General features: G+C 41.4%; 1 protein-coding gene across 1 annotated transcript in view; it reads left to right on the top strand.

The window, feature by feature from the left end:
• The first annotated feature begins 668 nt into the window (after positions 1–668).
• Positions 669–27569, top strand: part of LOC109466787 (netrin receptor UNC5C-like) — a 139810-nt gene continuing 112909 nt past the window's right edge. The window contains exon 1 of the mRNA XM_019764613.1: positions 669–1110. Coding sequence (XP_019620172.1) covers positions 996–1110 — 115 coding nt within the window. The 5' untranslated portion in view covers positions 669–995. The remainder of the gene's footprint in view (positions 1111–27569) is intronic.

Genomic DNA, 27569 nt, shown 5'->3' with positions numbered 1-27569 from the left:
AGTTGAATTTTAAAATGCGGGATTATATATGTCTGCTTTTGGAAGCATTTTCGCTTGCCAAAGAAAGGGTGCACCTGTGTCTCTGAATACAACAATGGGCTGTGTCGAATTAATTTTACACTTTTGATCCATGGATCTGTCAAGAGCGCTAAAGAGCAAGTGTTTTGACCCAAAGCGATGTTTTTGCGATCATATAAGAATATTTTAAAGAAATGCTCTAGACAACAAATCAGATTGGACCAATCAGTTGCTAAATTGATCAACAATAGTCTTAAGTATTCAGCCATTTTATGTTTGTTGTCGGAAGATTTTCAGCTGATGCCTTGTGTTTGCTTTCTTTGTATCCCATCTATCTATTTGATAAGGGACCATACTATATACCTAACTATATCGATATTTTTTAATCCATATTTTGCATTAATAGATCCTACCAAGGCCACAATAATATATAGAAATCAGATTTTTTGGAAGAGAATCTAGAGGCTAGACTGCTAAGGAAAAGGCAAGAAAACTTGAAGTACCCTCATTTGCATCACAAGCGAGCCGCCCCCTAACTTCAAGTGCCACATGGAGCACAGACATTCCAAAAAGAAAACAGCGGTTTCGCGACGCCCCGGCCCCGCACAATGTTATCAGGCGGAAGCCGGCGTAATTAATTGTGGGCGCCCTGAAACCGGCCGCGCGATCCGACAAAGCCCAGGACCACTGCTCGAAGTGGAGGTTTTTCGGGCATGTAAACACACGGCATTCCAGTAAGTGAGCGCACGGCGCCGAGCGCAAGCGATGTCCGCGACGCATCCCTGAGTGTAGCGATGCAATCTGGCGACACTAGACAGTCTGGGAACTGCCACAACCTTCAGGATTGCCACACGGATTGCTACAGTGCGGGAACCAGGCGTTAGCTGAGTAGCAAGCTCGCCACCGAAGAGTGTGGCTTGGGTCGGTCGGTGTTTCTGTTCGTACTACCTTCGGCGTGCCGGATATTCAAACTTTGCATGGGGTTTTCAACATCAGTCAAGCGGGGTAGCAAGATGTTGCGGTCGGGAGTAGAAGCCGGACTCTTCGTCACTCTGCTGGCTACGTTGTCGATCGTGACTACGGCAGCTCAAGGTACGTGTTTGTTACTGTGTAGCCAATTTGTGGCGAGGTATATAAAAGCCAACTGTAGCGAGCGGCAGGCCGTGTAGCAACACGGTGTGACAAATTGTGTGGCGGCCCGTCCCACCACGGGACCCCGTACCCACACGTGTTGTGTGTACCGTGCCTTATCCTACAAAACACGTCGGTTTCATCAACGTTACACTACTCCTTACCACACCGCCTTCTATACAGAAATGACTACAGGTACAACCTTTCTTAACATCCTTATGTATTTACTGTGTATTTTACTTGAAGAGGTAAGGTTGGTGTCACAACACAACGATTCCGTGGCCTAGTTTCGGCGTCCTGAAACAGATTAAAAACGCGATGGGTACGGGAAGGTGATTTGGAGAGCGGCGGTGGGCTCAAAAAAATCGAAGTGCAGAGAAAATGAACCCGTGGAAAATTGGGGCCTGCCCCGAGCTTCTGTGAATAATGAGGCTATCAGCGTTCGGAGATGCTCTCCATGCGACCGGAAAGGCACAGAAAACAGGACCCTACACCACCAAATCGAGCGTTCAGTCTCCGACTATCGTCGGTCTAAAAGTTGAAATTCTAGCCGGTCGGAAAAGCCGGTGTTGCCTTACACAAAACGTTTTAGTCGGGGCACTCTCAGGTCGCAAGAAGCGCCCTTCTTTTTGGCTCGGTATATTCCGCCTAAACCTCTGGATTTACTGTGTTCAAGGCAAAATAGTTAAACATTCATTATGTGAACATACAGGCCAAACAAATCCGTGACCGAATAGTTTGCTAGTCGCTTTATAGAGTTAACGTTTTAGATGAGTTAATAGCTTTGTGGTAAAAGGCGTATTCTTCTATGCCTTCGCTCGGTCTTGTTCAAAGTCTTAGACAACTTGCAGTTCAGAAGGGCGTCTGAAAATGAACTAGGAGCGAGAAAATATGGGCATTCTTTTCTCTTTACGGCGTGTTTGTTTCTTTTTTGCTACATTATGAATTTAAACAGATTGATTGCAAAGTTTGGTCAGTCCCGGCCGGGACTTTGGGTTACGAGGATTAAAATTTCTCGGTTGGTGTAAAGTGGGGGAATCGGGCACAAAAGTTGGGCGGCCTAGATGTATTTGTGGAGAGATTTGAGCGACAAAGACCTTCCACGGTTGGCTATTTAGCTGTGTTTGCGTCGCTAAACTCCGTTTTTTAATGACTTGTAAAAAAGTACGAGGCAGATAAGGTTTGGGTAAGGGCTAGGAGGCAAGTCGGCATGTGGCGCCAGGTACTACTGTTATGTAGATGTGCGCTTGTTTTTCCTAACAATTAGAGACAAAAAAACTTCGCTCTTATCCTTACTGGCGCGGATAGGATCGGTATAATTGCCACTGTTGCTTTTAATTTTCCTATTTTATGGTTTTATTTTCAAGGTTTCTTGCGATAAAGGTATAGATTTTGCAGACGGGGCGGTTTAGAAAGACGCCTTTTATGCAAAGACGATCTTTTTGCAAGACGCCGACTTTCTTAATTCTCCCCTCTCCGTATTGTGGATTTAAAATGTAGCAAACTTGTCGCGACAAGTCGGTACGTTGTTGCCAAATGTGTAACAACTAGTAGTATGTATGTAGCGAGTCACGGAGTTATTTTTTGCAACAAGTCGCCACTAGGTTTGTTTTACGTGAGGAATGCCCGGTTTGGGGTGCCTAAAGTTTTGTTTGCGCGGCCGGGCTTCGCGAAAGTGCTAATTGGTGGCGTGGACAGCTCAGCATACAAAAAACTTCAAACAACCACCAAGCCACGTCTCCGGACTTCACACAGAAATTATCTTTTCCCACCTAAATGAAAAATATCACACCAAGCCGCGATTTAGATTTCCAGTGTGGTGCTAAAAAACAGGGCTTATATCCGATTTTAATAATACAAACCCACTATAATTTAAACCATTCCCATGCATGTTATAAAATAGATGATAAATACATTAATTCTCTTAGCACTTGCTTCTAAAGATGCTTTATAATTGGAGAGTAACAAATATGCAAAAAAGGTACACTTTAGGGAATTCTTAAACAGCTACGTTTTATTGTTTTAATTGCTGCTTGCATTTTTGCACATCCGTGCTAGTAGGATTGTAGGCAGTTCACATTCTGTTTAGATTAATTTCGGACGTGGAATTGTCCTGATTGGAAGTATGGAAATGAGGGAAAAAGTCGTTGTGATGAAGACTAGTCCCTTGTGCGACGTTTTCGTGTGGGTTTGTTCGATCCCGGTGCCAGATAGACAGGAGAAATTCCCACCTGTGCGACATCGCTGTGGGTGATAAATTTTTGATGAAGATGCCGTCACAGAGAAGCATTCGGGAAGATGACAAGAGCACAAAGGCATGCGGGGTGGTAGCAAGCGTTACAGCCGACGTTTTTGGCAGGGAAGAATTACCCGTAGCTCAAACGATTAAGACTTCAACTTTCTGCTCACAAAGAAAGTACCTTCTAATGTCGTGATCTAATATTCATTTGAAGATAGTCGTAGCCCAGATATGTCATTTTACAAAGTCATGTAGGGTGGAAGTGAGCTTTACTGGACATTTTGGCAGCAAAGAATTATGCATAGCTTAAACGATAAAGATTTCAACTCTCTGCATACAAAGAAAGTACCTTCTAATGTCGTGATCTAAAATTCATTTGAAGATAGTCGTAGCCCAGATATGTCATTTTACAAAGCCATGCAGGGTGGAAGTGAGCATTTCTAGACATTTTGGCAGGGAAGAATTATGCGTAGCTTAAACGATTAAGATTTCAACTTTCTGCTCACAAAGTAGATTCTAAATGTGATCTAGAATTCATTTGAAGATATCTGTACCCCAGATATGTCATTTTAGACTTCTCTGTCTTGATATAGCCTGTATGCTTTTAATCTCCAATAAGCCCCAATAGTTGTGACTGGCATTTGAATGCTATCAGGACCCGGTGTATCATTTTCAGCGCTGTTTCTAAATTCAAAACATCCGTTAACGCCAGCGTATCTATCTGGGTATACTTTGGCCCGGACCTCCCACTGAAAATTGTGAAATGTAATCTGCGATAGACGGACCTTACGCTTGTACGGACACCTTACGCTTGCTTGACCTCTGGCTCCCGTATCTTGGTGCGAACAGGAGGCTGATTTTATGATGGCCGACGTTACGTGCTTGCTAAATTAGGCCCCCGGACGAAATTATATGGTAATTTTTCCGCTCGCATTACACGTTTTTTTTATACAGCCTTTGAAAATGCCACCAGGAAGGGGTTTAGTAGCTTTACTGTTAAGCACTCACTTAGTGTAGGAGAGTGAGTTTTATCGCGATTTGCTACTCGTGGTTAGTTGCCCGCGCTTCCAATCGAACTAGCCATCCGCATTTTCCAGTCCTTATCGCAACACGGTACCAAGGACAAAAATGAATTTCTGGCCGGTCGGCCTATTTGGGGAGCACTCTGCCCATTTTAGGTCTTCTTTATCATATTTATAGGGCTGTATTGGGGCCATAGCTCATTATACACATGGCTTCAATATTGATTTTGTTGCTAGTGTAGCGGAGATCAAGATAGGGGGAAATGCCACACGTGTAGCGAGTCGTTTTTAAAGACGACATAACATCATAGGTCTAGGAAACAACTTGGAATGCAAAGGATACTAAAGGGCTATGTAATACAATTTTTTTGGAAGGTATAAATAATATTTATTTGTGCTTCACTAAAATTGTCATGGGGTATAATTTTTAGTTTCATATTTTTCAATTTCTGTTGAAAATTTGTAACCATCTACGATTCTTCAGTGCTTTATGAAGCCAGCAAGTGTCTGCCAAGCTGAGATTTCGCTACCAAAGGCCTGGCAGATGTCGGGGTATGCTCATATCTATTTGATATGACTCAAATGAAAAAGCATAGATCACTGTCAAAATCCCTGCAAACGCTCATGCTTGGTTAACTCACCATGCCTTGTGTGTAGTCCTCATGCACAAAATAGATCTAACAGATTGAATTCAGAATTTTGCAGCCAAAAATACTGATTTTTTTATATACATTTTTTGAAATAATTTTTTGAGAACAGGTTGGTAATTTATGGAAATTTGTTCAGCAGCAAGAGTGGTTGGTTATTTGCACTGTAGATTGCTCATGCACAAAACAATCATCTACTAGATGGATGAAGCCAAAAAATTGAAAAATACTGATTTTTTTGGTACATCTTTGAGACAGAATTTATTGAGAACAGGCTATATACTATATAGTGATGGAAATTTGTTCAGCAGCAAGATCTAGTGGTTGGTTATTTGCACTGTACAAAATATATCAACTAGATTTATAAAGCCAAAAATACTGATTTTTTTTCTCATACATCTTTGGGAGTGAATTTTTCTGAGAACAGGCTATATAGTAATGAAAATTTGTTCAGCAAAAGTGTTCGGTTATTTACACAGGAGGTTAGGTGTTTATTTTGAAGGGAGGGAGGTAGGGTAGGGGTTGAGAATGGATGTTGAGTTATTCCCCAGGAGAAAAGGGACTAGAGCTGGATACTGACACCCATATTATACCAGACTGATCACGGGACGGTCCTCTGGGAAAGACTGATTCAAATGTCGGGACAGGTTGTCATCTGGTGGAATTAGGAAATAGCGGAAGAAAAATGTCGCTGGAATGGTGGGATGGTTGGATGGAGATGTGATATTACGTGGGACGGTTATGTGATGTTTTGTGCCGTTGTTGGTTTTGATGGTTGATCATTTTTCTTCATCTTTCACCTTCATGGATGAGTTGATTTGGATTTAAATTGGCAGAATATGAAGAGAGTGTTGCAAGCTGGTAAAAAAAATGTAAACGAATTGATAGGATACTAGTATTACGTGGGACAGTTATACAGGTTTTGTCTGTTGTTGATTTTGATGGTTGATCATTTTTCTTCATCTTTCATTTTTATGGATGATTTGGTTTGGCTGAATATGAAGAGAGAGTATTGCAAGTTGGTAAAAAAAAACGTAAACGAATTGATAGGATACTAGTATTACGTGGGATGGTTATGAGATGTTTTGAATTTGAGTCCGTTTTTGATTTTGATGGTTGATCATTTTTCTTCATCTGTTAGCTTTCATAGATGAGTTGATTTCGCTGCATCTGAAGGCAGTGCATTGCAAGCTGGTTGAAAAAAGACGTAAACGAGTTTAAAAAAATGTTTATGCCCCTCAAATAGTCTTAAAAAACAATAAACAAAATCTGGGCTGGGGAGAAGGCATTAATGTTTATGTTTTTGTGGGTTTTGTTATTACGTTAGGCAAAGCTGCATTATGCCCCTGTGGTCTCAAGAGGTTTCACAACTGATGGAAATGGGGAATTTAAAGTATACATTTGGGGCTCGCAGAAAAAAGACGTTATTATTCTCTCGAAAACCATCCATATTCATAACCTTCTGTCTAGCGCGTGCCAGGTGGCGTAATGAAGGCAGAGAGATGCAGAAATGGCTGAAATTGAATTACGCCGATACAATCTCTCAATCGATGGCCCCTCTGTTTGCAAAGTGTTTTAGTTTCGCTGTAATTGCCAGCGGAATTGCAGATGCGGTGCCGGTCACTTTGGATTATTTGGAAAGGTTTTTTTTTTCCTTTGAAATTTCAAGGACGCTCTGCGTGTTTGAGGCTCTATATTTCTGCTTGTGAAGTCATTTACACAACACGTGTTTCGTAGAAGGACACAAATGGTATATTTACATGATGTCTTACCAAATAGAAACCGATAAGTGTATGTTCTCTGTCTGAACAGTTGTGCTTATGCGTTCTTGGCAGGAAAAATTTTCAGATTCATTGACTTTGTGATTGAGAGGATAAAGATTTGAGTATCGTTGTCATTCCTGCGAAAGTTGTCAGATTTAGTGTCCGTATTGGCAGGTTGAATAATATTTGTCCTGCGTTCTATGCTTGGGGTGGTGTTTGAAGACCTTGTAGTAGTAAGTTTATCAATATGTTAATAGTCATGTGGATCTATTTGTGTAACTGACTAGCTCTAGATATTTTTGTTCTTTGTCAAGTTAGTTGCAGGTTGAAAACTGTGTTTTTGTCGCCCTGAATCAGTAGTTCAGCAAGACCTTATAGTATAGCAATGCCACTAGTTGTGTGGATCTATTTGTGTCATTTACTTACTGTTACTACTATACTAGCCCCGCCAGATATTTTTGATCATTGCCAAGTTCGTAGCAGAGTAGAGTAGAGTAGAAGGTTGAAGGCTGTGTCTTTGTAGCCCTGAATCAGTAGTTCAGCAAGACCTTATAGTATAGCAATGCCACTAGTTGTGTGGATCTATTTGTGTCATTCACTCACTGTTACTACTACACTAGCCCCGCCAGATATTTTTGATCATTGTCAAGTTTGTAGCAGAGTAGAGTAGAGTAGCAGGTTGAAGGCTGTGTCTTTGTTGCCCTGTATCGGTAGTTCAGCAAGGTAGGAAGACCTTACTGTTTCAGCAATGGCACGAGTTGTGTGGATCTATTTGTGTCATTCACTTCCTGTTACTACTATACTAGCCCCGCCAGATATTTCTGTTCATTGTCAAGTTTGTAGCAGGTTGAAGACCGTGTCTTCGTCACCCTGTACTGTGGTTCAGCAGGGGTGGGTAGTCTTGTGGACATGTTTGTGTTGGTGTTCACTGCCTTCTGTTTTGGGTCACGGAGGGAAAAACAAACCACTAGCACGAGGTGTGCTGTCTACGCTCCAAGCAGAGGTTTGGGCTTTGGCTTATTTTTCGCATGTTTTTAGGCATTTTATTGGGCTTTGTTTTTTGCACTGGAATTTATTGGGTTGGCGTAAAAAAAAAGATACCAGTTCAGAAAAGAAAGCCTGATAAAAAAGCCTAGAAACACGCAAAAAAAGTCAAAACCCAACTGCCTGGACCTGCTTTTGTGAGTGTGTGGTTGGCATAAGAAAAAGATACCAGTGCAAGAAAGAAGGCTTGATTAAAAAGCTTACAAACACACAAAAAAATAAGCCAAAACCCAACTGCCAGGACCTGCTCTCAGGGTGTGTGAGGCTAACTAGGGGTTCTTTGACAGCCTGCCATGTGGTTAATGGACAGCTTTTGTGCTAAAATCACCTGTGTCTTCCTGGTATAGACCCCTTCCTGCTGTTGTGTATGGACCCCTGCTACCCTCCATTGTCCTATCTGTGACCACACAATGCAGTCTGGTTGGCTGTGAATTCCATGTGTTGTTTTACTTCTCCTAATCTTTTGTTTTTAATTAACACTTTGTATCCACAGTTTTGTTTGAGACAGTTGCTAACTAATCTGTAAAAAATAAGCAAGAAATAGCGTCTCAGGGGGTTATGAGTTAAAAAATTTTTCTGGGAGAATACTAGTATCAGACCACCTATGTATACTGTGGTCATGTTTTACTCTCCAAGCAGAGGTTTGGGTTTTGGGGGTATTTTTAGCATGTTTTTAGGCTTTTTTATTGAGGTTTCTCTTTTGCACTGAATTTTTTCCCCACCAAACCCAAAAGAGAAAACCTGATAAAAAAGCCTAAAAACACGCCAAAAATTACCCCAAACCCAAACCTCTGCTTGGAGAGTAGTCATGTTTTTGGGCTTCCGTTTCTCTTCTGTACCTGACCCCCTACGCTGTGAAAAAATCCTGGTGAGAACCCTGAACGTCAAACCCCCGAATTAGGATGTCCGATTAGAGCGAGGCTTTACCGATTGATTTCCGAGTATGGCTGTCGGCCATTCGGCTCTAAATAATTTAATTACTGAGGCGCAAATCCAATCTGGGCCGGCAAGGGTGAAGTCATCGTCATGAATGTTTCATGGGAGACACAAACACCGCATGCATACGGGACGGGTGGCCAACACTGATGGACTGGAAACTGGGGCAACCTATCAACTGTAGGATGGAAAGAGAAAAACTATGGGAAAGAAAAACTATGGCTATGGACTATAAAATAACAGCAGCAGTGAGAATAGAAGACCAGGAAACGTTTCACAGAATCAAGCTGTATTGGACAAAAATGTGAATGGGAGACACAAACACCGCATGCATACGGATGGGTGGCCAACACCGATGGGCTGGAAACTGGGGCAATCCTATAACTACAAGGCCTAGGAAAAAAGAATTTGAAACTCATAACCTCCTGGGACACTACTACTAGTATTTCTTGCTTATTGAGGAACAGATTTTGTAAAGTTGATGTTTTCCCTTTGTTATGGCTTTATTCTTATATTCTAATATTCTTCTATTTAAGATTTATGAAGGCTCTCCTCCAAAAAAACACCACTACACTGGTTGAAAGACAGTCTAGGGGGCTAAATCTACTCTCCAAGCAGAGGTTTGGGTTTTGGGGGTATTTTTAGTGTGTTTTTAGGCTTTTTTATCGGGGTTTCTCTTTTGCACTGAATTTTTTTTCCACTAACCCAACCTCTGCCGGCACTCACCTCGGGGAGGGGCAAACCTATTCAAAACAGGCGATAGTGCCCCTCCCCGGGAACCATCAAACTGTCATTAGGGATATCCATTTTATTGTGGTGGATTATCACACATCTAGCCAGTCAGAAAGGCATTCATTGGGCCACACGCCTCCTGCTGACTGTGCCTATTCATGTGTCTGGTTCACACCTCCTTGCAGAACGACTGAAATGTGTTGAAGTGATTAGGTTTATAGCCCATTGAAGCTTTCGACTGCCGGCAGAGGTTGGGTTTGGTGGGAAAAAAAATTCAGTGCAAAAGAGAAACCCCGATAAAAAAGCCTAAAAACACACTAAAAATACCCCCAAAACCCAAACCTCTGCTTGGAGAGTAGGCTAAATCACAGCATAGGGGGTCCAAAACAGCCCCCTACACTTAAATATCCTAGTGAGAACTATGATGTTCAGGAGTCTCCCCAGAAATTCTTTGGAGAGAGGTGCCCCCAATTCGGTTGATGAAAAATCAACAAATTTTCATGAAAATACTTTAAGAAAGCCCTAAATTTGTACATTTTGGGAGAGGTGTTAGGATTTTGGAGAGAGGGGGAGCACCCTTGCTTCATTGCTTGGGTAGACCCTAGCCTCCGTAGCAGGCTTATAGAACTGGGAGTGTGGTGGTCTTCGGCTGTTTTCTGATTAGCCCAGTTCAAAAAACGGGGGTAATTCAACCAGGCCGGCTATGTTGTCTATATGCAATCAGAAAATAGCACATTAAAGCTCCCAAAGACCCTGAAGACCTCCAAAACCCCCAGTTTTTGGCATGGTATGGAGGCTAGGGAGACGCCTGTGACAGTCGCTCGTGGTGGGCACACCTTACCCACTGTGTCTCTGACCCATACTGGGGTCCCTTTGTTCCGGCATGCTTGTTTTCCCTTGCCCTACATACGCTCTCCAGCGGTCTGAATGCGTGGCGGCCTCGGCCGTGAAATTGAGAGAGCCACGCCATTGTTGAGGGATTACTTGCAGGAGAATGGGGCCGTCAAACGTCAACACAACCAATCACTTATCTTGTTGGTAGGAAGGCGAAGAACTAGAACTTCTACTACGTAGCTACGGCCCCCTTTTTTTCTTACGTTAGCTGCATTGAGATCACTTTCTAACCAAGATATTGCCTTTAATGTGTGTGTTTGTTTGCTACCTTTAATACAATACAACTGATGATGAAAACCATTGAAAGGCAGTCATTGCTTTTTTTAAATTTGCACATAATTAGGTAATTGTGAAGCATTATAACTACATCAGAGACTTTTCAAGTAAGTATCCAAACTAACCGAACCTGGGAGATTCTCTGTTTCTTTGTTGTTTATTTTTAGGGCTTTATGTCGCTTACAAGGTTTTGGCTAGTACCTTGTAACTTTTTTCAGTACAGGGTGTTTCTAAATTCTATAGACAATTGTTTTAGTTTAAATGTAGGACTTCCAACAATGCATGTGCGTGAATGCATGTTTTTCTCGCCCTACAAGTTACCGATATGTTACCCCTTCTACAGGGGTCCACTCCACTCTACTTGAAGAAACCGGACCCACTTGTTTTGTGGACGTTAAATGGTTTGAAACGTTTCACTTTCTCTCAACCACTGAGTGTGAGAACAACACTTGGGCTATCCTCCCTTGTATCGAGGTTGTGTTTAGCTTTCTTATGTTTTTAAGCAGGGCTCTCCCCAGGCAATGAAGCAAGGGTGCTCCCCCTCTCCCCAAAGCCCTAGCACCACTCCCAAAATGTTCAAATTTATGGGAAATCTAGTATTTTCATGAGAATTCACTGAATTTTGGGGCAGTTTGGCAGCCTTCTCTTCTGAAGAAGTATCAAGGTATTTTTCTCCGTTAGGCAAATCCAACTATTTGGGGTAGAGCTACTCTCCAAGCAGAGGTTTGGGTTTTGGCTTATTTTTTTGGTGTGTTTTTAGGCTTTTTTATCAGGCTTCCTTTTTCGCACTGGTATTTTTTCTTACGTTGAGTTAACATTACGTTTGCAAACAAGAAAGCCTGATAAAAAAGGCCTACAAACACGCCAAAAATAAGCCAAAACCCAAACCTCTGCTTGGAGAGTAGGGTAGGTTAGAGCTGCCCTTTCCTCTGTCCTGGAGTGAGGGGCACTTGTCCCACAAAAAGGGTGCTGTTTGCTCAGTGTGCCGGCTTGTTTTCGGAGCAGGCCACTCTCGAGCGTCCTGCAAACAGAGGTGCTGTCGGCGGCAGGCTTTTAGCTAGGGGGTGTCTTTTGGATGCCCTGTACTGAAAATAACAAGAAATTGGACGCCATACTTTTTTGGTAGGACACCCTAAAGACGCCCTATTCTTTCCCACTCCCAACCCCTGTCATGCACACATGCCTCCCTTCAGCCTTACTTTAAATACAAAAATGATGGTTTACTGAAGGAAAAAAACTTTGCACCTCAAAATTTGCACCTCAAGGTGCAGAAAGTAGTGTTTTAAAGCATTATGAATTTCAAGAAAGCCCCCCTAAAACGCTTGCTCACTGCGCATCTTTACTGCGCACAGCATACAATAAAAAAATGGACACCCAACAGAAAAATCCTAGCTAAAAACAAGTAAAACCCTGGTCAGTGGCGGTTTTCTGGGAGCGGGGGACAGCCTAGCCTCCATAGCATTTTTTTCATTGGGGTCTTCAGGGTCTTTGGGAGCTTTTATGTGCTACTTTCTGATTGTATATAGCCGGCCTGGTTGAATTACCCCCTGTTTTTAGAACTGGGCTGATCAGAAAACAGCCGAAGACCACCAAACCCCCCAGTTCTATAAGCCTGCTACGGAGGCTAAAGTAAAAGCCTGGTCGGCGGTGGCTTTCTAGGAGCGAGTGGACGGCCCTTGAGCGAGCGAGCTTTCTGGCAGGGTTTCCTGTTGGCTATCAGGTGCCATTAGCACGGTGACACCGGAGAATGGGCAGAGCTCTTTCTGACAGATCCTGACATTTGTGGTGATAACAGAGCTGCGACCAGAAATATTGTCTCTTTTTTTAACTTGTTGAACTCCTAATGACCCTTTTGTGTAACATTTCCAATTTTCTGTACCAGAGTAGTGAGGTCTTGAATGAGTGAGTACCAGGGTGTACAAAATGTTGAAATTTTGTTAACAATTTCAAAAATGTTGTTTTTTAACTTCTTGGACTCCAAGTGGTGTTATACTCTTGTGGGACAGTGATGCTCCGTATTGCTGATTGGAACATTGGTCTAAACTTAGGTGGTAAGAAGTAAAGAATGGAAAGAACAATAAGCAACAACAAAACTACACAAATAGGTATCTTTTCTGATTATCATCAAAGTCTGTTACTTACAGCAAAAACTGTAAGATTTTATGGGGTCCCCAACTTGTGTACACCCCCGATTGACCTTTTGAAAAGTCTGTGGGTTGAAGAAGACACCAAAGTTGTCGTAAAAAGCGTAAAGCATAGCTAGTAAATCTTGCTAGACCTTCAGAGCTTCAACCTTAGTAGAAAGTCAGCCAATTTACAAGTCGCTGAAAACTCGTATCATCCCAGAGTTTGTGTGTCTTTTTGTAAGAGACATGCTTTTGTTACGATTTAGTACTTTGTTAAAAACAAGGTTGGCATTTGAGATCATACTCGTAAAGTTGCATTTTTAATCACCTCCTAAGTTTGTATACTATTTACCTGTTTATGTATAGGTTTCCTTGGGTTAAAACTTAAAGAGGCCACTGATATTTATCCAAGGTTGATGAATACTTGAAGAAAAGTATAAGCACTAACTAGATGTTATGAAATAAAGACTGAACTTGAACTTCCAACACTAGATATAGAATTGGGACTTACCCCAAATCAACCTTGTCCATTCCGTGAACAAGGTTGATGGAGTCAACCGAAAATTTGGGGTAAGTCCCAATTCTATATCTAGTGTTGGAAGTTAAAGTTCAGTCTTTATTTCATAATGATTTGTACCAACACAGATGAACTTTCATGCTAACTAGATGTTGTTTGTGTGTTAGAAGTCAGCAAAAGAAGACACATTCCCGTCTTTATCTCTGCACAAATATCTCCTGTGTGGTAGAAAAACAGGAAGCTAGTTTTGCAGGCCTTCCGTCTGCAAAGTTTTATCTGCGTCAGAGCGTCCAGACAGGCTCTGGTTTATTGGGTTCGAGCGGAGACATTGGTTTATACCAACTGGTGAGAAAGAAACACAACAGGCCTCGGAAAAAAATGTTGTGTTTCCTGTTTCCCGACCGACCCTAGAAAAAACTGCCAACCCTAGCCTGGATCCCTGCAATAGACATAATTTTTTTCGAGCTGATCGACCTTTTCTAGCTCCATGATCTGACACCTGAGTGATGAAACGTTGTACAATCAATTTTCCAACGTTGACATTGGAAATATAGAAGTGTCCTCATCCTAGTGTTAGTCTACTTTGTTTAGTATAAAAAGTATTAAAAAAAAGAAAAGAAAAAAGAAAGAGGGAAAATCCCTACCTACCAACCCTAATTTTTTTGGGACTGAAACAGGAAACACAACATTTTTTTCCCTAGCCCATAAGAGTTTACCCAAACTGGTGAGAAGGGAAACTGCACAGAAAAGCGTCTAAAAAGAAAAAGAAAAAAAAAGAAAGCCCCTACCTACCAACCCTAATTTTTTTGGGACTGAAACAGCAAACACAACATTTTTTTCCCTAGCCCATAAGAGTTTACCCAAACTGGTGAGAAGGGAAACTGCACAGCAGATCGGGCCGTAAAAAAAAAAACTAAAAAAGGAAGAAAAAAAACCTACCTACCCTACCCTAATTTTTCCAGGACTGAAACAAGAAACACAACATTTGTTTTCCTAGCCCATAGAGCAGAGTAGTAGTTGGTTTATCCCAACTGGTGAGAAGGGAAACTGCACAGAAGAGCTGGTGGTAAACTGATGCCGATGTTATGTGGTCTGGTGTGTGTTTTCTGTGCCCCGGCTCCGCCCTGGTAGCTAACCCCAACAGCCAAGACCAGGGCCATTGGGACATCACCTAAGGGGAGGGGGGCGCTCTTCAATTTCACCAAAGCTCTTCACAGTCTAAGAAAACCGGATAAATAGTCTGAATATTGTGAAGAGCATCCTCGAACGGTTAGCTCATAAACTGGACTTGCGGTTGAGGGGAATTATATCGTCAGATTTGGGTGATTTGTGTTATTTTTTTCTGTCTGCTCACCGGAGAGTGGAGCATAGTTGCCATTCCTTATCCAACCTCCTCTGGACAAAATGAGGGGCTTTTGAGAATGACGAAAAACAAACTATTTCCTGTTTAGATATTCCAGGGCTTCAACTGTTAAAAGGAAGCTTGGAGGGGGCTGGCATTTCTTCGCGGCAGGCCATATTTAGGCTTGAAAGAACTCAGTAGCGTGGCAAGCTCAGTTTTAGCTGTTTTGAAGAATAATCGCCGCAAAGGAAGGCGGTTGGCTGTAAACTTGACCTCCGACCCCACGAAATCCTCTAAATTCCAGCTTTTTCGGGGGAAAGGATTAACATTTGCTCTTGATTCGGGAACGGGGAAAACACGGAATTCCTTCCAATTTAGTCAATTTCTGGAAATGGCTTGAAGGATGCCGCTGAAGAGGTCTCGAAGTGAGTTGTTTATCAGGAACAGATGTCAGCTCAGTCGGCATCAGGCCATCTTGTTATGGGTAATCAGGGGAGATTCATAGTTTATTCCTCTGTTAGTAGTTTGAAAAAACAAACTAAAATGATAAGTACTGATACTGTAGTCTGAAAGGAGTGTAACAGACACCTTGATTCACCTCAATAAAATTATAACTGCTTTACTTGTGTAACTATCAGAAGTTTTTAGCATCAGGCCATCTTGTTATGGGTAATCAAGGGAGATTCATAGTTTATTCCTCTGTAGTTTTAGTTTGAAAAAACACAAACCAAAATGATGAATACTGAGAGGAGTGTAACAGACACCTTTTCAACCCAATAAAACAAAAAAAAAGGATAACTGCTTTACTTGTTAACTAGCAGGCAAGGATGTTTTTAGCTTTTCCAGTTTTCTTTTGTGTTTTGTTGTTAGCTTTGGTTGTCTGTGAAACTGATACTTCTCTGAACCATCACATACCTGGAGAGCACTTTGTGTAACAAGCAAGAAAGTATCTAGCTCTTGCAGTAATGTTTCATCAAACAAACAAGGTAAGAAATTATTGTGAGAAGCTCTTTTTACTTGAGTATGAGAAATACCAATAGGAGGGTCTTCCAGGTTTCTTCAGTATAAGGTTTTGTCAAATAAACAGAAAAATAAACAAAACAAGCAAAACAAACAATGCTCATAGGATACCCTTGCAGTTTTCCTAGTATATTTTCTCAGCTAGCTTTGCTTGTATTGAGGACAAGACAGAATTTTTTACTCCTAGAGTAGCCTATACCAGGCTTCGGTTGTGGCCAACAGTACTCTCCAGCGGACCAACTCCCCTGGCATGTTATCTCTCTATTTGGTCAATTTCTACTCTTTCTAGCTACCTCCCGAAGCAGGGTAGAGGCTAGACACCTTCACCTAGAGGCTAGACAAGACAGTATTTTTTGCTCCTAAGGTGTTATCCATCCAGCATTGTTAGCAGGCTTGTCTGTGGGCCCCACACTGTGCTAGACATCAGGTCCTGTTGTCTCCAGTTTGTACATTGATGAGGAGACAATAGGAACACACAGTCTAGCGCAGCAGGGTACAAGTCTACAGCTGGAGCGCTAATGACTGTCTTCATCCAACCACCCCACTGAGAAAATGGGCGGACAGACACTTAGCAAAACAAACAAGGCTCAGACATCCTTTCTTCTGGCTTGATAAGTTGCTTTATTACTTCTCAATCACTCCTGCTGAGATGAGGTCTTTTCTTTTCGTTCTGTAAGAAAGAAGTTGTAAAGGAAATAATTTTCTTTCCTGCTCTGATGCCTTTCAACAAGGATTGACACAACAAAAAAGTATTTTTTATGGTTTTGTAGACTTTTGTATGGTTTTCTACAACTAAAGATCTAACAAAGCTAAATACATGTGTGGATAACATCATCTTACGTACAGAATATACAACGATGAAGATCAAGAGAGTTACTCTCCAAGAGATGTTTGGGTTTTTGGCTTATTTTGGCAAAGTTTTAGGCTTTTCTAACAGGCTAACTTTTTTTGTACTGATATATTTCTATGCACCAGCCCAATAAGATATCAGTATGAAAAAGAAAGTCTGATAAAAAAGCCTAAAAACCTGTCAAAAATAAGCCAAAATCTAACCTCTGCTTGGAGAGTACAAGAGAGGTTAGATGTTAGTGATAGTTATCTCGTATGTAAGCCAACTATAACCACAACATTTCTTTGACTCTTGGATTGTTGTTTTAGACTCGCTGCCAAGACATACACAATTTGCATCCCAAAAGGAACTTCTTTGATGAGTTGTTTTCTCACAGACAATTCCAAGAACAACTTTTCCTAGCTTAGGAGAGTTTCCCTTCTATCTTTTCAATCTTACTGGTTAGGAAAGGATGGATCAGAAAGCTGCTTTAGATATCAGTGCCAGGAAAGCCAATCTAGGATGTTCATGTATTCTCATAACATTTCAATAATCAATACCCCTTTCTACCAAAGATTTCCTCTGTTTTGTCAGATTCTGTATTTGCAAGAAGTTTTGCTTGGACTGATCCAACTTACAGTTATATCCATAATATTGACTTGCAAAGATATCTGTCATTCTCTAAGTCTAATAGTTAACCTTACCTTCGTCCTAAAAAATACAGTTAGTTTGATTGTGCGAAACAGGGAAATGGGAGAAGTTGGTTGGTCAAAAGTTCAAAACATCTTTGCCTCCTCATATCTGCTTGGAGATTTTGGAGGGGACAATGCAATAGTAACTCCTCACATCTACTTCATGTTCATTATCTCCAGACCTGTCACCTACTTAGGATGGGGACTTGTTGCCCCATGTGGGGACAAACTGATCTCCAAGCAGATCATACGGTGACAAGACAGTATCCATTGACCATTAGCCACCGAAGACCTGCCAGTACTCAAGCAAGGAGAAGCATTTTTGCTGGCCACTCCTCTGGCCAGTGGATACTGCCTTGCTACCATATGATCTGCTTGGAGATTAGGGACAAACACAAAGACGGTAGACTCCACCCGATTTGAAACTTATGACTTAGTAAGGGGCACCTGAAGTAAAACAATGGGCTTATGGCCAGAAGAGTGACCATTAGCCATCAAAGACCTGACAGCACTCAATCAAGGAGAAGCATTTTCGGTGGCCACTCCTCTGGCCAATGGATACTACCTTGCCACCGTATGATCTGCTTGGAGATTAGGGACAAACACAAGGACGGCAGACTCCACCTGATTTGAAATTCATGAGACAGTAAGGGTCACCTGAAGTGAAAAACAATGGACAGATGAAAGGGGGAGGGCAGACACTGCAGGGGATGTTATCACTGCCTCAGACTGATTAATGAGCTTAATCAGATTAACGAGGACGGTGGAGTTTTATTGATTAATGACAATGGTGTAGTTTTCAGCATGTATTGGAATGTTTTTAATTTTTATTTAATTGTTTCTAATTATTTTTATTCGTAATTATAGCTAGATATAAACTTAGATTTTATTGTAAGAAGTTACACAGGAGAGTATTTTAGATGTAACTATTGTGTAGTTTTCAGCATGTATGGAAATGTTTTTAATTATTATTTAATTGTTTTTATTATTTTTATTCAGAATCAAAGACATAAACTTACATTTTATAGCCTTCTTCTTCTTGAGTCACCAGTCACTGCTAAACTCTCCCACTCCTGTATTTTATAGTAAGAACTTGTATAGGAAAGTATTCTAGATGTAACAGTAGCGGTGATTTTCAGCATATATGGAAATATTTCGACTTGACAAGTTGTATACATAAACTTATATTCTATAGTAAGAACTTCTAAAGAAGAGCATTTTAAATGTACAGCATTCTAGTCAGCAAAATGACCCTGTCTCGTGTAAAAAGTCATCCAAAGAATTGGCAGAATTGTCGTCTTACTGGTAGCCAAGATGTCTGTTAGCGATACCTCAGTGTGGGAAAAAAATTTCTTCGGGGACAAAAAAAACGTCATTTTCAAGGAAAGGAACAAGTGACGTGTTTACCATGGTGCCACTCTGTCGTGTCCCTTTGCTTGTCTCCTTTCTACAATCCGAGATGTCTGTCCAAGATGACATTTCAACCCTGCATGACATTTTGGTTATCAAAGACCAGCATCGTAAAGAAGTCTGCTCATCTGTTGACGAATGTACCCAAGGACATGACTGGTAAAAAGTTTTAGGGCTGTCATATTTTTAATAAATAAATCGTCTTGGAATGACGAATATTTCTTACTTCAAAAATTCCTTACGTCAGACTTTGAAAATTCTTTAATAGCTTTGATAGGATCTTCTTGATAATGTAGAAATGCCCTGTAGTATCTTAAAAGCGTTTTCAACTGTTGTTTTTCTTGCATCAGAAAAACGATTGTCAGCAAAAGTTAGAAAAATGATTGTCAGCTAAAGTCAGTTTTAATGGCTTGCCATCCGCTGTCACATTCCTAATTGCAGCCTGCAAAGTTTTCTGTTCTTTCTCAGGCTGTGAGAAGGAAGCCAGTCAGTTCCTTCAGGGCAAAAGCAGAGATGGAAACCGAGATAAACCCTGTGTGCACCCTCCGCAACTCCATAAACTGCCCTAAATGGCCATTTATCTGTCAGGAGAAAAAAAAACAGCACTTAGGAATAACAGCACGAGGGTCTCAAAGGGGTTAGGAGGATTGCAAATTAGTTCTTTTTCTTTGCAACTTGACTGATTTTTTTACATGCTATGTTATGCTTGAAATACCTCAGTTTCTCACATGCTGAAGTTTTTTTAGGGTGGGGTGCTGCTTTCTTTGAAAACCCCTTCGCTACCCTCGGGAAAAGAGTGTAGATTGTGCCTGCTCTTGTTGACATCCTATCCACCAGCTATCTTTCCCATCTAGGAGGGATCTGTTTATCTCTCTCCTTTTGTTCTGCAGATTTTCTCTCCCTTAGGGGGAGACAGGCAGGAATCCGATAGCACAGAAAAACCAGCCTTGGCTGGGCTGTGATAGCAAAGATAGCGAGGTTTGCATTCAGGTATTTTTGAGGAGAAATTCGAGATGACACACCTGCGAATGTTGGTTTTGATGATAGCGGAGCATTTGCATAAGTTTTTGTGGTACGAATTCTCGAGACAATATTCAGGAAAGGTGTTTCTGCGCTTGTATCTTGACATAGATGACATATTTGGGACAGTTTTCAAGTGGTGAGAATTTCATGCGGATTTGAGCAAAAGAAGAACTTGTTGATTTCGTGGCCGCCCTCACAAGCGTCAACAACCAACCAGCAGTTAAAGAAACACTCCAAATTCTTACGTTGCAACTTAAGAAAGGGAGGGGGTTTTTGAAGTGGCCGTGGCGAGACATCACGGAATCATCTCAAGTGCCTTGTTGTATTGGGCCGTGCGATGATATGATTTTATCAAACGTATATGATGTTAATCGTGTTTTGTGTCTGGGATTTTGGGAGCGTCTGCGTGTTTTTGTTCGTACATTCCGAGCCAGTAATCTTGCGGGGATCAATCGCATTGTGTTGTTATTGTGGCTGCGTTTCCCAGAAACATGACTTGGATGCATTACCCGACTGTTTTCAGATCTAACACCGGGTTTTGAAGCCTGAAATGGCAGCATTTAACTGTTGACGTCAGATGGCTTACACGAATATCTTCTGTGCTCCAACTAACATAAATATTTGAATGATATTGGAATTCGTGCTCTGAAATAGAAACAACACCAACGACATGTTTGAGAATACTTTAGTAACATTTCATACCAAAGTTTTTCTGTCACTTAGGAAATGGTTTATCATTGGAAATCCAGCTCTGAAGTTCAGTTTCAAACTATTTTGCCAAAGTTTGTGTTAAAGAAAGGAAGTTGGCACTCTTAACTCGCAACGGAAGCTTTGTTTTCCTGTCCTGTATTTTTTTATTCCCTGTGGTTCTGTAATCTAAGAAAACAATTAGTGCTCGGCTTTGTGAAGTTTTGGTCGCCATAGTCGAAGAAAGGAAGCCATAGGGACCACCAAGCACAAGAGGAAACAAACGTATGGGCACCGGTTGTGTCTCACCTAGGTCCTCATTGTTGTGTCAGACATCTTGGGTCCATCTGTACAGTTCAACAGCTTTGGTAAACACTCATTATATCCATCAATCATACCTGAAAGCTGCACTAAACCGAACGGTTCTTTTGGTGGTGGCGTCAGACTTCCTACTACGGCCGACTATCCGTCAGTCTGTGTGGCTCCATGTCGTGCTCTGGATACAATGTCGCGTCGGCTTGTGTGTCTGGCGTTCTCGTGTTTTTTGTTTACGTGTCGGCGAAATCGGATCGTGGATATCTTTTACCCACGGCCAAAGCTATTAGGATCGAGATTTCTTGCCGGATTTTGAATTGAATGAGGGGTTCTTCCCACTGCATGAGGGACCAGAAATTTTGAAAAATGAACCTTCTGAAATGGCATTTCCTGCGTTTTTTTAGAGGATTTTAAAGAAAAAATCAGAGATAACTTTTTTCAATGACAAAGTGAGCCGTTTTCCTATGATTCCAGCCTCGCTGTTGACACGAATCAGTCCATCTTTTAAATTAAAGAAAAATCTTGGACCTTTAGATTAAAATTGGACCAAAAAGTGGACCTTTGAGTCTTGGGGGAGGGGGTTGTCCGAACCATGCATGGATTTCTTGTTACTCTTGTCGAGGCTCTTGAGTGTTCTGAAGATGTTTGGGATAGTGCCCACCTGCGTTGAGAAACTGCTTAATGGATTTTTTTGTTTGTTTGTCGAGAACGCTTTTTATTTGATATTTACCGTGTAGCCATGTTATCAAGATGTATTTTAGACCCCGGTATGCTTGTGGACAAGTGTTATGTTGTGTAGTTTTTTTTTTACCTTGATAAGTGACAAGTGGACTGCAAGAGAGCCAGAGCAGTGAGCAATAAAGCAAGGGTGCTCGCCCTCTCCCCCAAATCCTAGCGCCTCTCGCAAAATATTCAAATTTTAGTGTTTTCTCTCAGCAAATGTCATGAAAATTCTCTGATTTTTTTTGGTGGGGGGGAGAAGTATCAACTGATTAGGGTGCCCCCTTGTCTTCCCCCCCTAAAAACTTCTTGGGAGAGCCCTGCAAAGGGAGCGACCAAGTCCCTTTCTCTGCACAGTTTTCACCCTTTTTTTAATAGCGTGACCTGTGTCTCACGGGTGACGAGGCCTTTGTTTAAGATTGGCTTTTGCGAAAGCCCCGAGGCGAGGGATCCATGGAGACAATGCCCCTTCCCTGCCCCCTACACAAATTATGGGACTAAAGATCTCCTTAACGTCACCGGTTAATATGTGGGCTTTTAGGCTCGACAGGCCGGTCCAAGGTGTCCCTGTCAGAAGGCAAACACGTCAGTCTTTGCGACGTAACTACCAACTTTCCCAGGAGTATAAGTCTAGTTGGTGATGGCATACCGACTGTCCTGGGTTCGAATCCCGCCTTTTGTGTGTGTGTTGGTTGTTTTGACATGCCTGGGCAGTTGGTAAAGATGTGTGGTATAAAAGGTGACTGCACGCTTGCTCTTGTGTGGTTCTATGAAACAAGCCTAGAGGGAAAAGGGACATATCTTAATCTTCGAGAATATAATATTACAGCACCGACATAGTAACTATTTTTAGGATATCAACAGAATTCATACTTTAATCATCTTTTTGAACAGAAAGGGAATGAAATGCCTTAAGGTACATATCACATGTATGAGGGTGTAGCACCACTTTACTTTAGCCTGACAACTTGTTGTTTTCTTCTTCGTGATTTGCTGGTTTGATTCCAAAACATGTTTCTATGATTTAGAACCCGGTATCTCGGAGATGTTGTCTTGGCTCCATTACTAGTCATTGTTCACTGCTAGCTTTATTTGCCCACGAAACAGGTGAAAGAAGTGGGTAAATAAAAAGGGTTTTTAGGCTTAGCAAAGATTAAAGTCCACGGGAAGAAGTGTCATTCCACCTGAAGTGTGCCCACTCTCGACTTACAGGTGGTGTCAAGAATGCAAACGAAGATTTCTGAAGGATCTTAGAATTCTGGGTCTTATAAAGTCACATAGCTGTTCACTCCCATACTCTGCAACTTATATATGTATACTTGGGGATTTGTGGTAACAAGTTCAGTTGGTAACTTGTTGGTTCAAGTCATTGGATGCCAGTTTTTCGAAAAACAGGGTGGTGTGCTAGCAACTCACAGATTACAACATTCCCTTGAAGGAATGGCAACTCCTAGCAGCACTAGTACTACTGCCATTGAATGTACCATTGCATTATGGTCAAATACCAGATTTTTAACAGTTCAGGTTTTTGAGCACTTCTTCCATGGTTCAAATCCTACACAGAAACAGTGAACTGTATAGATCTGTTGCAAAATTTAGCTAAAAAGATAGCCTGTTCACGAGCCTACAGCGAAGAAAAACATAACCTCGCAGTCGGAGGTAAATATGCACCCTGGCCTGCGTGAGTGGTGTGTACATTTCCTCAACAAACACCATTAAAGAGTCATTACGTGCTTCAGGCTGGGTTGGTAGGGGCTCCGCAAGCACCGCTGTACAAATGTGGATGGTTATTGCCTTAGTTTGAGAGCATAGGATGTGGCCGAGTTTTGTTTCTTCCTATATCCTTGGTTCTTGGTTTCGGCAGCTTTTTCTCAAGTTTTTTCTGAATCGTTTTCTGAATTTTTTTCTGATTTGCAAAAAAAAAAAAAAGCCTGGGTTGGTAGGGGCTCCGCAAGCACTGCTGTACAAATGTGGATGGTTATTGCCTTCGAGAGCAGAGGATGTGGCCGAGTTTTGTTTCTTTCTTTAGCTTAGGCCACACCAGTGTAGTCAAATGGTTCTTGGATTTGCCAGCATAATTTTTTGATTTGTAGAAGAAAAAGGATTCAGGTTCTGTATTAACTCGAAAATTGTAAATTTGGCCCCAATGGTTGAAGAAAGCTCCTTGCCTTCCTGTCTTCGCCGTAATTTCATAATTCCAACAAACAACAAATTGTATTGGTGAGGCCTTACCCTGTGGTCTGAAAGTCATTTCCTCTGTCACAAGTTAGGAAACAGGAAGGAAGACATTTTAATAATTAAAATTTGAAGAAAGGAAGACTAGTTGTAAAATTGAGAAGCCAAAAATAATTGTTAAGCTTGCAAAAGCTGTGCTTCTGACTACTTTACACAAAATATGTGAGAAATGTTTTTTCCTGTTCTTTATACTAGGTGAGATTGACAGGTTTGATACTGTAATTCACTTAATGTTCACGGTAGCAAAATTTCACGGTCTGAGAAAAATGGACATGTTCACGTAACTATATGTTCACGGTGGTGACAGCTGTAGGAAACAGAAAGTCCAGGAATTATTTGTTAACTGTAATGATAAGTTCACTGTACAGAAGCAACAGTGAAAACAGTGAAGTTATCAGTACAGTGAACAAATCAGGAATTACAGTAGCTTGGTCATGTGGGGGAGGGGGGCAAATGGAACCCAATATTGGAAGGTCATCCCAAGGTTGTCAGGTCAGCAGTGCTACCACTGTCCACCTGACCTGAGACTGACAGGTCCCTAGCTAGCCTATCCTCCAAGCAGATACTGTGAGGAAAAAGCTTATCATCCGAAAATAGTTTCATTGAAGGTTGGTAAAGTATAGGATACAGGAGTTGTCTTTTACACATAGTGGCGAGAAGCAGAACTCCAGTCAGAAGCTCCGAGGAAGGTGTCTGATATACGCCGAAAGGTAAGCAATGTTAGGAATAGATCGGCAATAGAAAACTCCTGTATCCAAAAGCTTATAATATTTTCTATCTTCACCTGGGAAAATTATCTCATGTGCAATATGGATTTCTGACTTCCCTTTTTCCTGTAACCTTTCAATTATGGATCCGATCATAATAGAGAACATGCTATTACCATCCATAGCTATGATTACAAAGTCTGGTACGCACCGAGAAGTTAATCATGTTTTCTTTTTTTACCTGTTAGAAGGTGGGAAAATTATCTCATGTACAATATAGATTTCCGACAATGCACTTTCCTATAACCTTTCAATTATGGATCCGATCATAATAGAGAACGTGCTATTACCATCCATAGCTGTGATTACAAAGTCTGGTATGCACCGAAACGCGTCTAAGTACATTTAATAACACCTAATCATCTCAACTCACTGGCTCCGGGATTTATGTACTTTCTAATGTTGACATTAGGATGGCATGTCTCCTATGGTAGGTGTCTTTTGATGTTCCCCACCTGCCTTTTGTTACCTGTCGTTTACTCACCTTGAATCCCAGCCAAGATCACGCCGTGTAATTAGCCATCCTTGTTCCTCCTGCCATTTTTTTGTGCATCTGTCATTTCGGATATTGCTGATGGTGTACAGAAACCGTGCCTCCCTTTCATTAAGTCTTAAAAAGCTTGGTCCATTCCGCTTGTCTTGTCACCAAATTGTTGTCCCAGACGCGGGTTTTAAGACCTAAAGGCTAGACTCTGTTACTCTTAATTATACTTTTGCGTAATGCCGTTGCATTAGGGAAACGATTTTACGATGCATGAAGCGAAGACTGAATGTTAATTGTAGATTATCTGTTCATGTTTTCTTTAGTTATTTTCACTGCCAGCCTCATAGGCACATAACAAAGATACTGTTAGAAAAGACTTTTTAAACATTCAAGTTCTCAGGAAATATATCACAAAAGGTGTTGAAGTCTTCTGCTATTGTAACCATGAAAATATGTCAATATTATCTGTCAAATGGGAGACAGAGAAAATTTAATTAGTACCCAGGTCCACACTTTAATGACAGATGTCAGTTTTGACATGAGACAGGCTCTAGACTTTATGCCTTTTTCCCCATGCCTTTTTGTCTCAGACCTGATTTAAAAACTGCTGGTATGAAAACTGTGTGGGCATGCGATTGTGCGAAAACTGCGTACGTCAAATTTTTTCTTTGAGAAAATCGGCCTGCTTTCTCGTAAGTCAAGAATGTACATTCATGTCATACACCAGCCCTAAAGGTACGATCTGAACTTGGATGTTCTTGGTATACCTCAAAGCAGTCCAATTTACAAGCAGGAAAAATTTGACGTAGGCAGTTTGCGTAGTTTTTGTACTGTCAGCTTTTTGCCTGCATATCTATCACGTCTCTATCAAACCCAGCTGCCTGGTACCCTAACAACTGTCTTGTACTGTACCCTGACCTTACTTTACCCTTTCTCCAGCCAACCTCAGCCGTCTAATTGTGTTGTCATCCCAGACTGATTTCCCCTATTCTACGACAAAGGCTCACTTTCACAATCTTCCCTCCAACCATTCCGATCAGTCCGGAACAAATTCCTCCAAGCCAGGAACGGCGGTTCAGCAATTAATGTCACGATGGAACGAGCAGAATTCCTTGCAATCAAGGAGAATTTGATTATCTTGCTCGCGAGGCACAATTATGACTCTTGAGCTGCTTGTAATCAGGTTAGTTGAACGTGGAGCCTCTCACAGCAGACAATTTAGGAAGCGTCGTCCTCTAGACTTCGCGTCTGAGGCATAACTACATCAGAGGTCGCCCTTTGCCGACATTATTTGATTGGGAAAGATGGGCTATCAGAGCTCGAAATACCGGGTTCACCTAAGTGCAGGTAAAGTTGGAGCTGTGCAGGTATTTCTGATGTCTACCTGTACCCAACCTGCACTGGTTGATGTACTGGATTTATATACAAATGTTGGTGTATATGGATTTTTATTTGATTATTGGGCACCATCTATGAAGTATAAAAGAAATGATAACAATGGTTTCTGAACAGATTTGGTGGCGCAGGTAATATTTGCCTGGCACAGGTATGCAGAGAAAAGTATTTCGAGCATTGGTACTCTTACTGTTGAACTGCATACTTTTTGAATTAGGAAATTTGCCTTTTGAATCTTGTCCCAGGTAGCAAATTTTGCATCTGAACTTGTATATGCTAAGTTTTGGACCAAGATATTCTTTTGATCAATGTAGTTTTGGATGTATTATTTTTTTTTACTCCTCATCTTTTTCTTCTTTAAAAGTAGTGGAACTGAGGCATAACAGTGGATGGTTAGACAGTCCTTACATGTTGACATGGACTTTTCTGGATGATATGTTGTTGGCAGAGCACACAAAGGGCAAACGTTATCTCTAAACCCTTTTGTAAAAGATCCCCTTTCTTTCGTGGAGCCAGTAAAATTGCTCCTGGTCATGCAATGTCTTTATCACCGGCTGCTGTCATAACTACTGGCGTTGCCCTGGCAACAAGACTATTGTTGTTTAGGCCCTGGTAATTCTGTGTGTTGGTTCTCATCAGAAAGTAATGCTGAAGTGCAAGTTCAGCATGAAACATAAAAAAGGAAAAGTCTGTACACTCTGAGTTTTAATGAGTGTATGTAATGACATCCAGTCAAGATAAGGAACAGTCCAAACTGGCCAGGCATCCTACCTGAGAATCTTTACTGCTCTACTCTAAAAGTTAAGTAAACAGAGTTCTGCAGAAAGCTTTTCTTTCTAACAAAACACACCAGAAGTCAGGAGCAGAAAGGCAAGATTCCCACATTAAAAAGAAAGTTTGTTGTTGTAACGCTCCCCAACGTGCACCACTCCTTATTGGCTTGTCCTACTCAAACTGACCTTTCTAAGATCAGGTCAGGGGCTTAAAAGATGATATCCGCTCCTTAAGGGGATCAGGCGGCTGAAGTTGCCATAGAAATGGTCGTAATCTCCTTCTTTAAGAAAGGATAGCGTTACCCTCCCTGCATTCCTGTTCTAGTTCTTGTAGAGGGCCTGCATGCCCTTTTTCGTAAGGCGTAATCAGGCCTTTTTAGACTTTGTAATTTGTAGGCAGCCTCCGCAAAAATCAACGTAATTCGTAATAGGACATTAGCCGCAAATCGTAAAATGGTAATCAGCTCTGAGGCTTTAACGTAATTCGTAATTGGCCACGAAAATTTTGCGTAATTCGTAATCAGTCCCCCCC

Source organism: Branchiostoma belcheri, unplaced genomic scaffold, assembly GCF_001625305.1.
Source record: "Branchiostoma belcheri isolate BF01 breed outbred unplaced genomic scaffold, Haploidv18h27 scaffold17, whole genome shotgun sequence".
Taxonomy (NCBI): Eukaryota; Metazoa; Chordata; class Leptocardii; order Amphioxiformes; family Branchiostomatidae; genus Branchiostoma; species Branchiostoma belcheri.
Note: the sequence above shows the minus strand (reverse complement) of the source record. Positions and strands in the feature narration are given on the sequence as shown.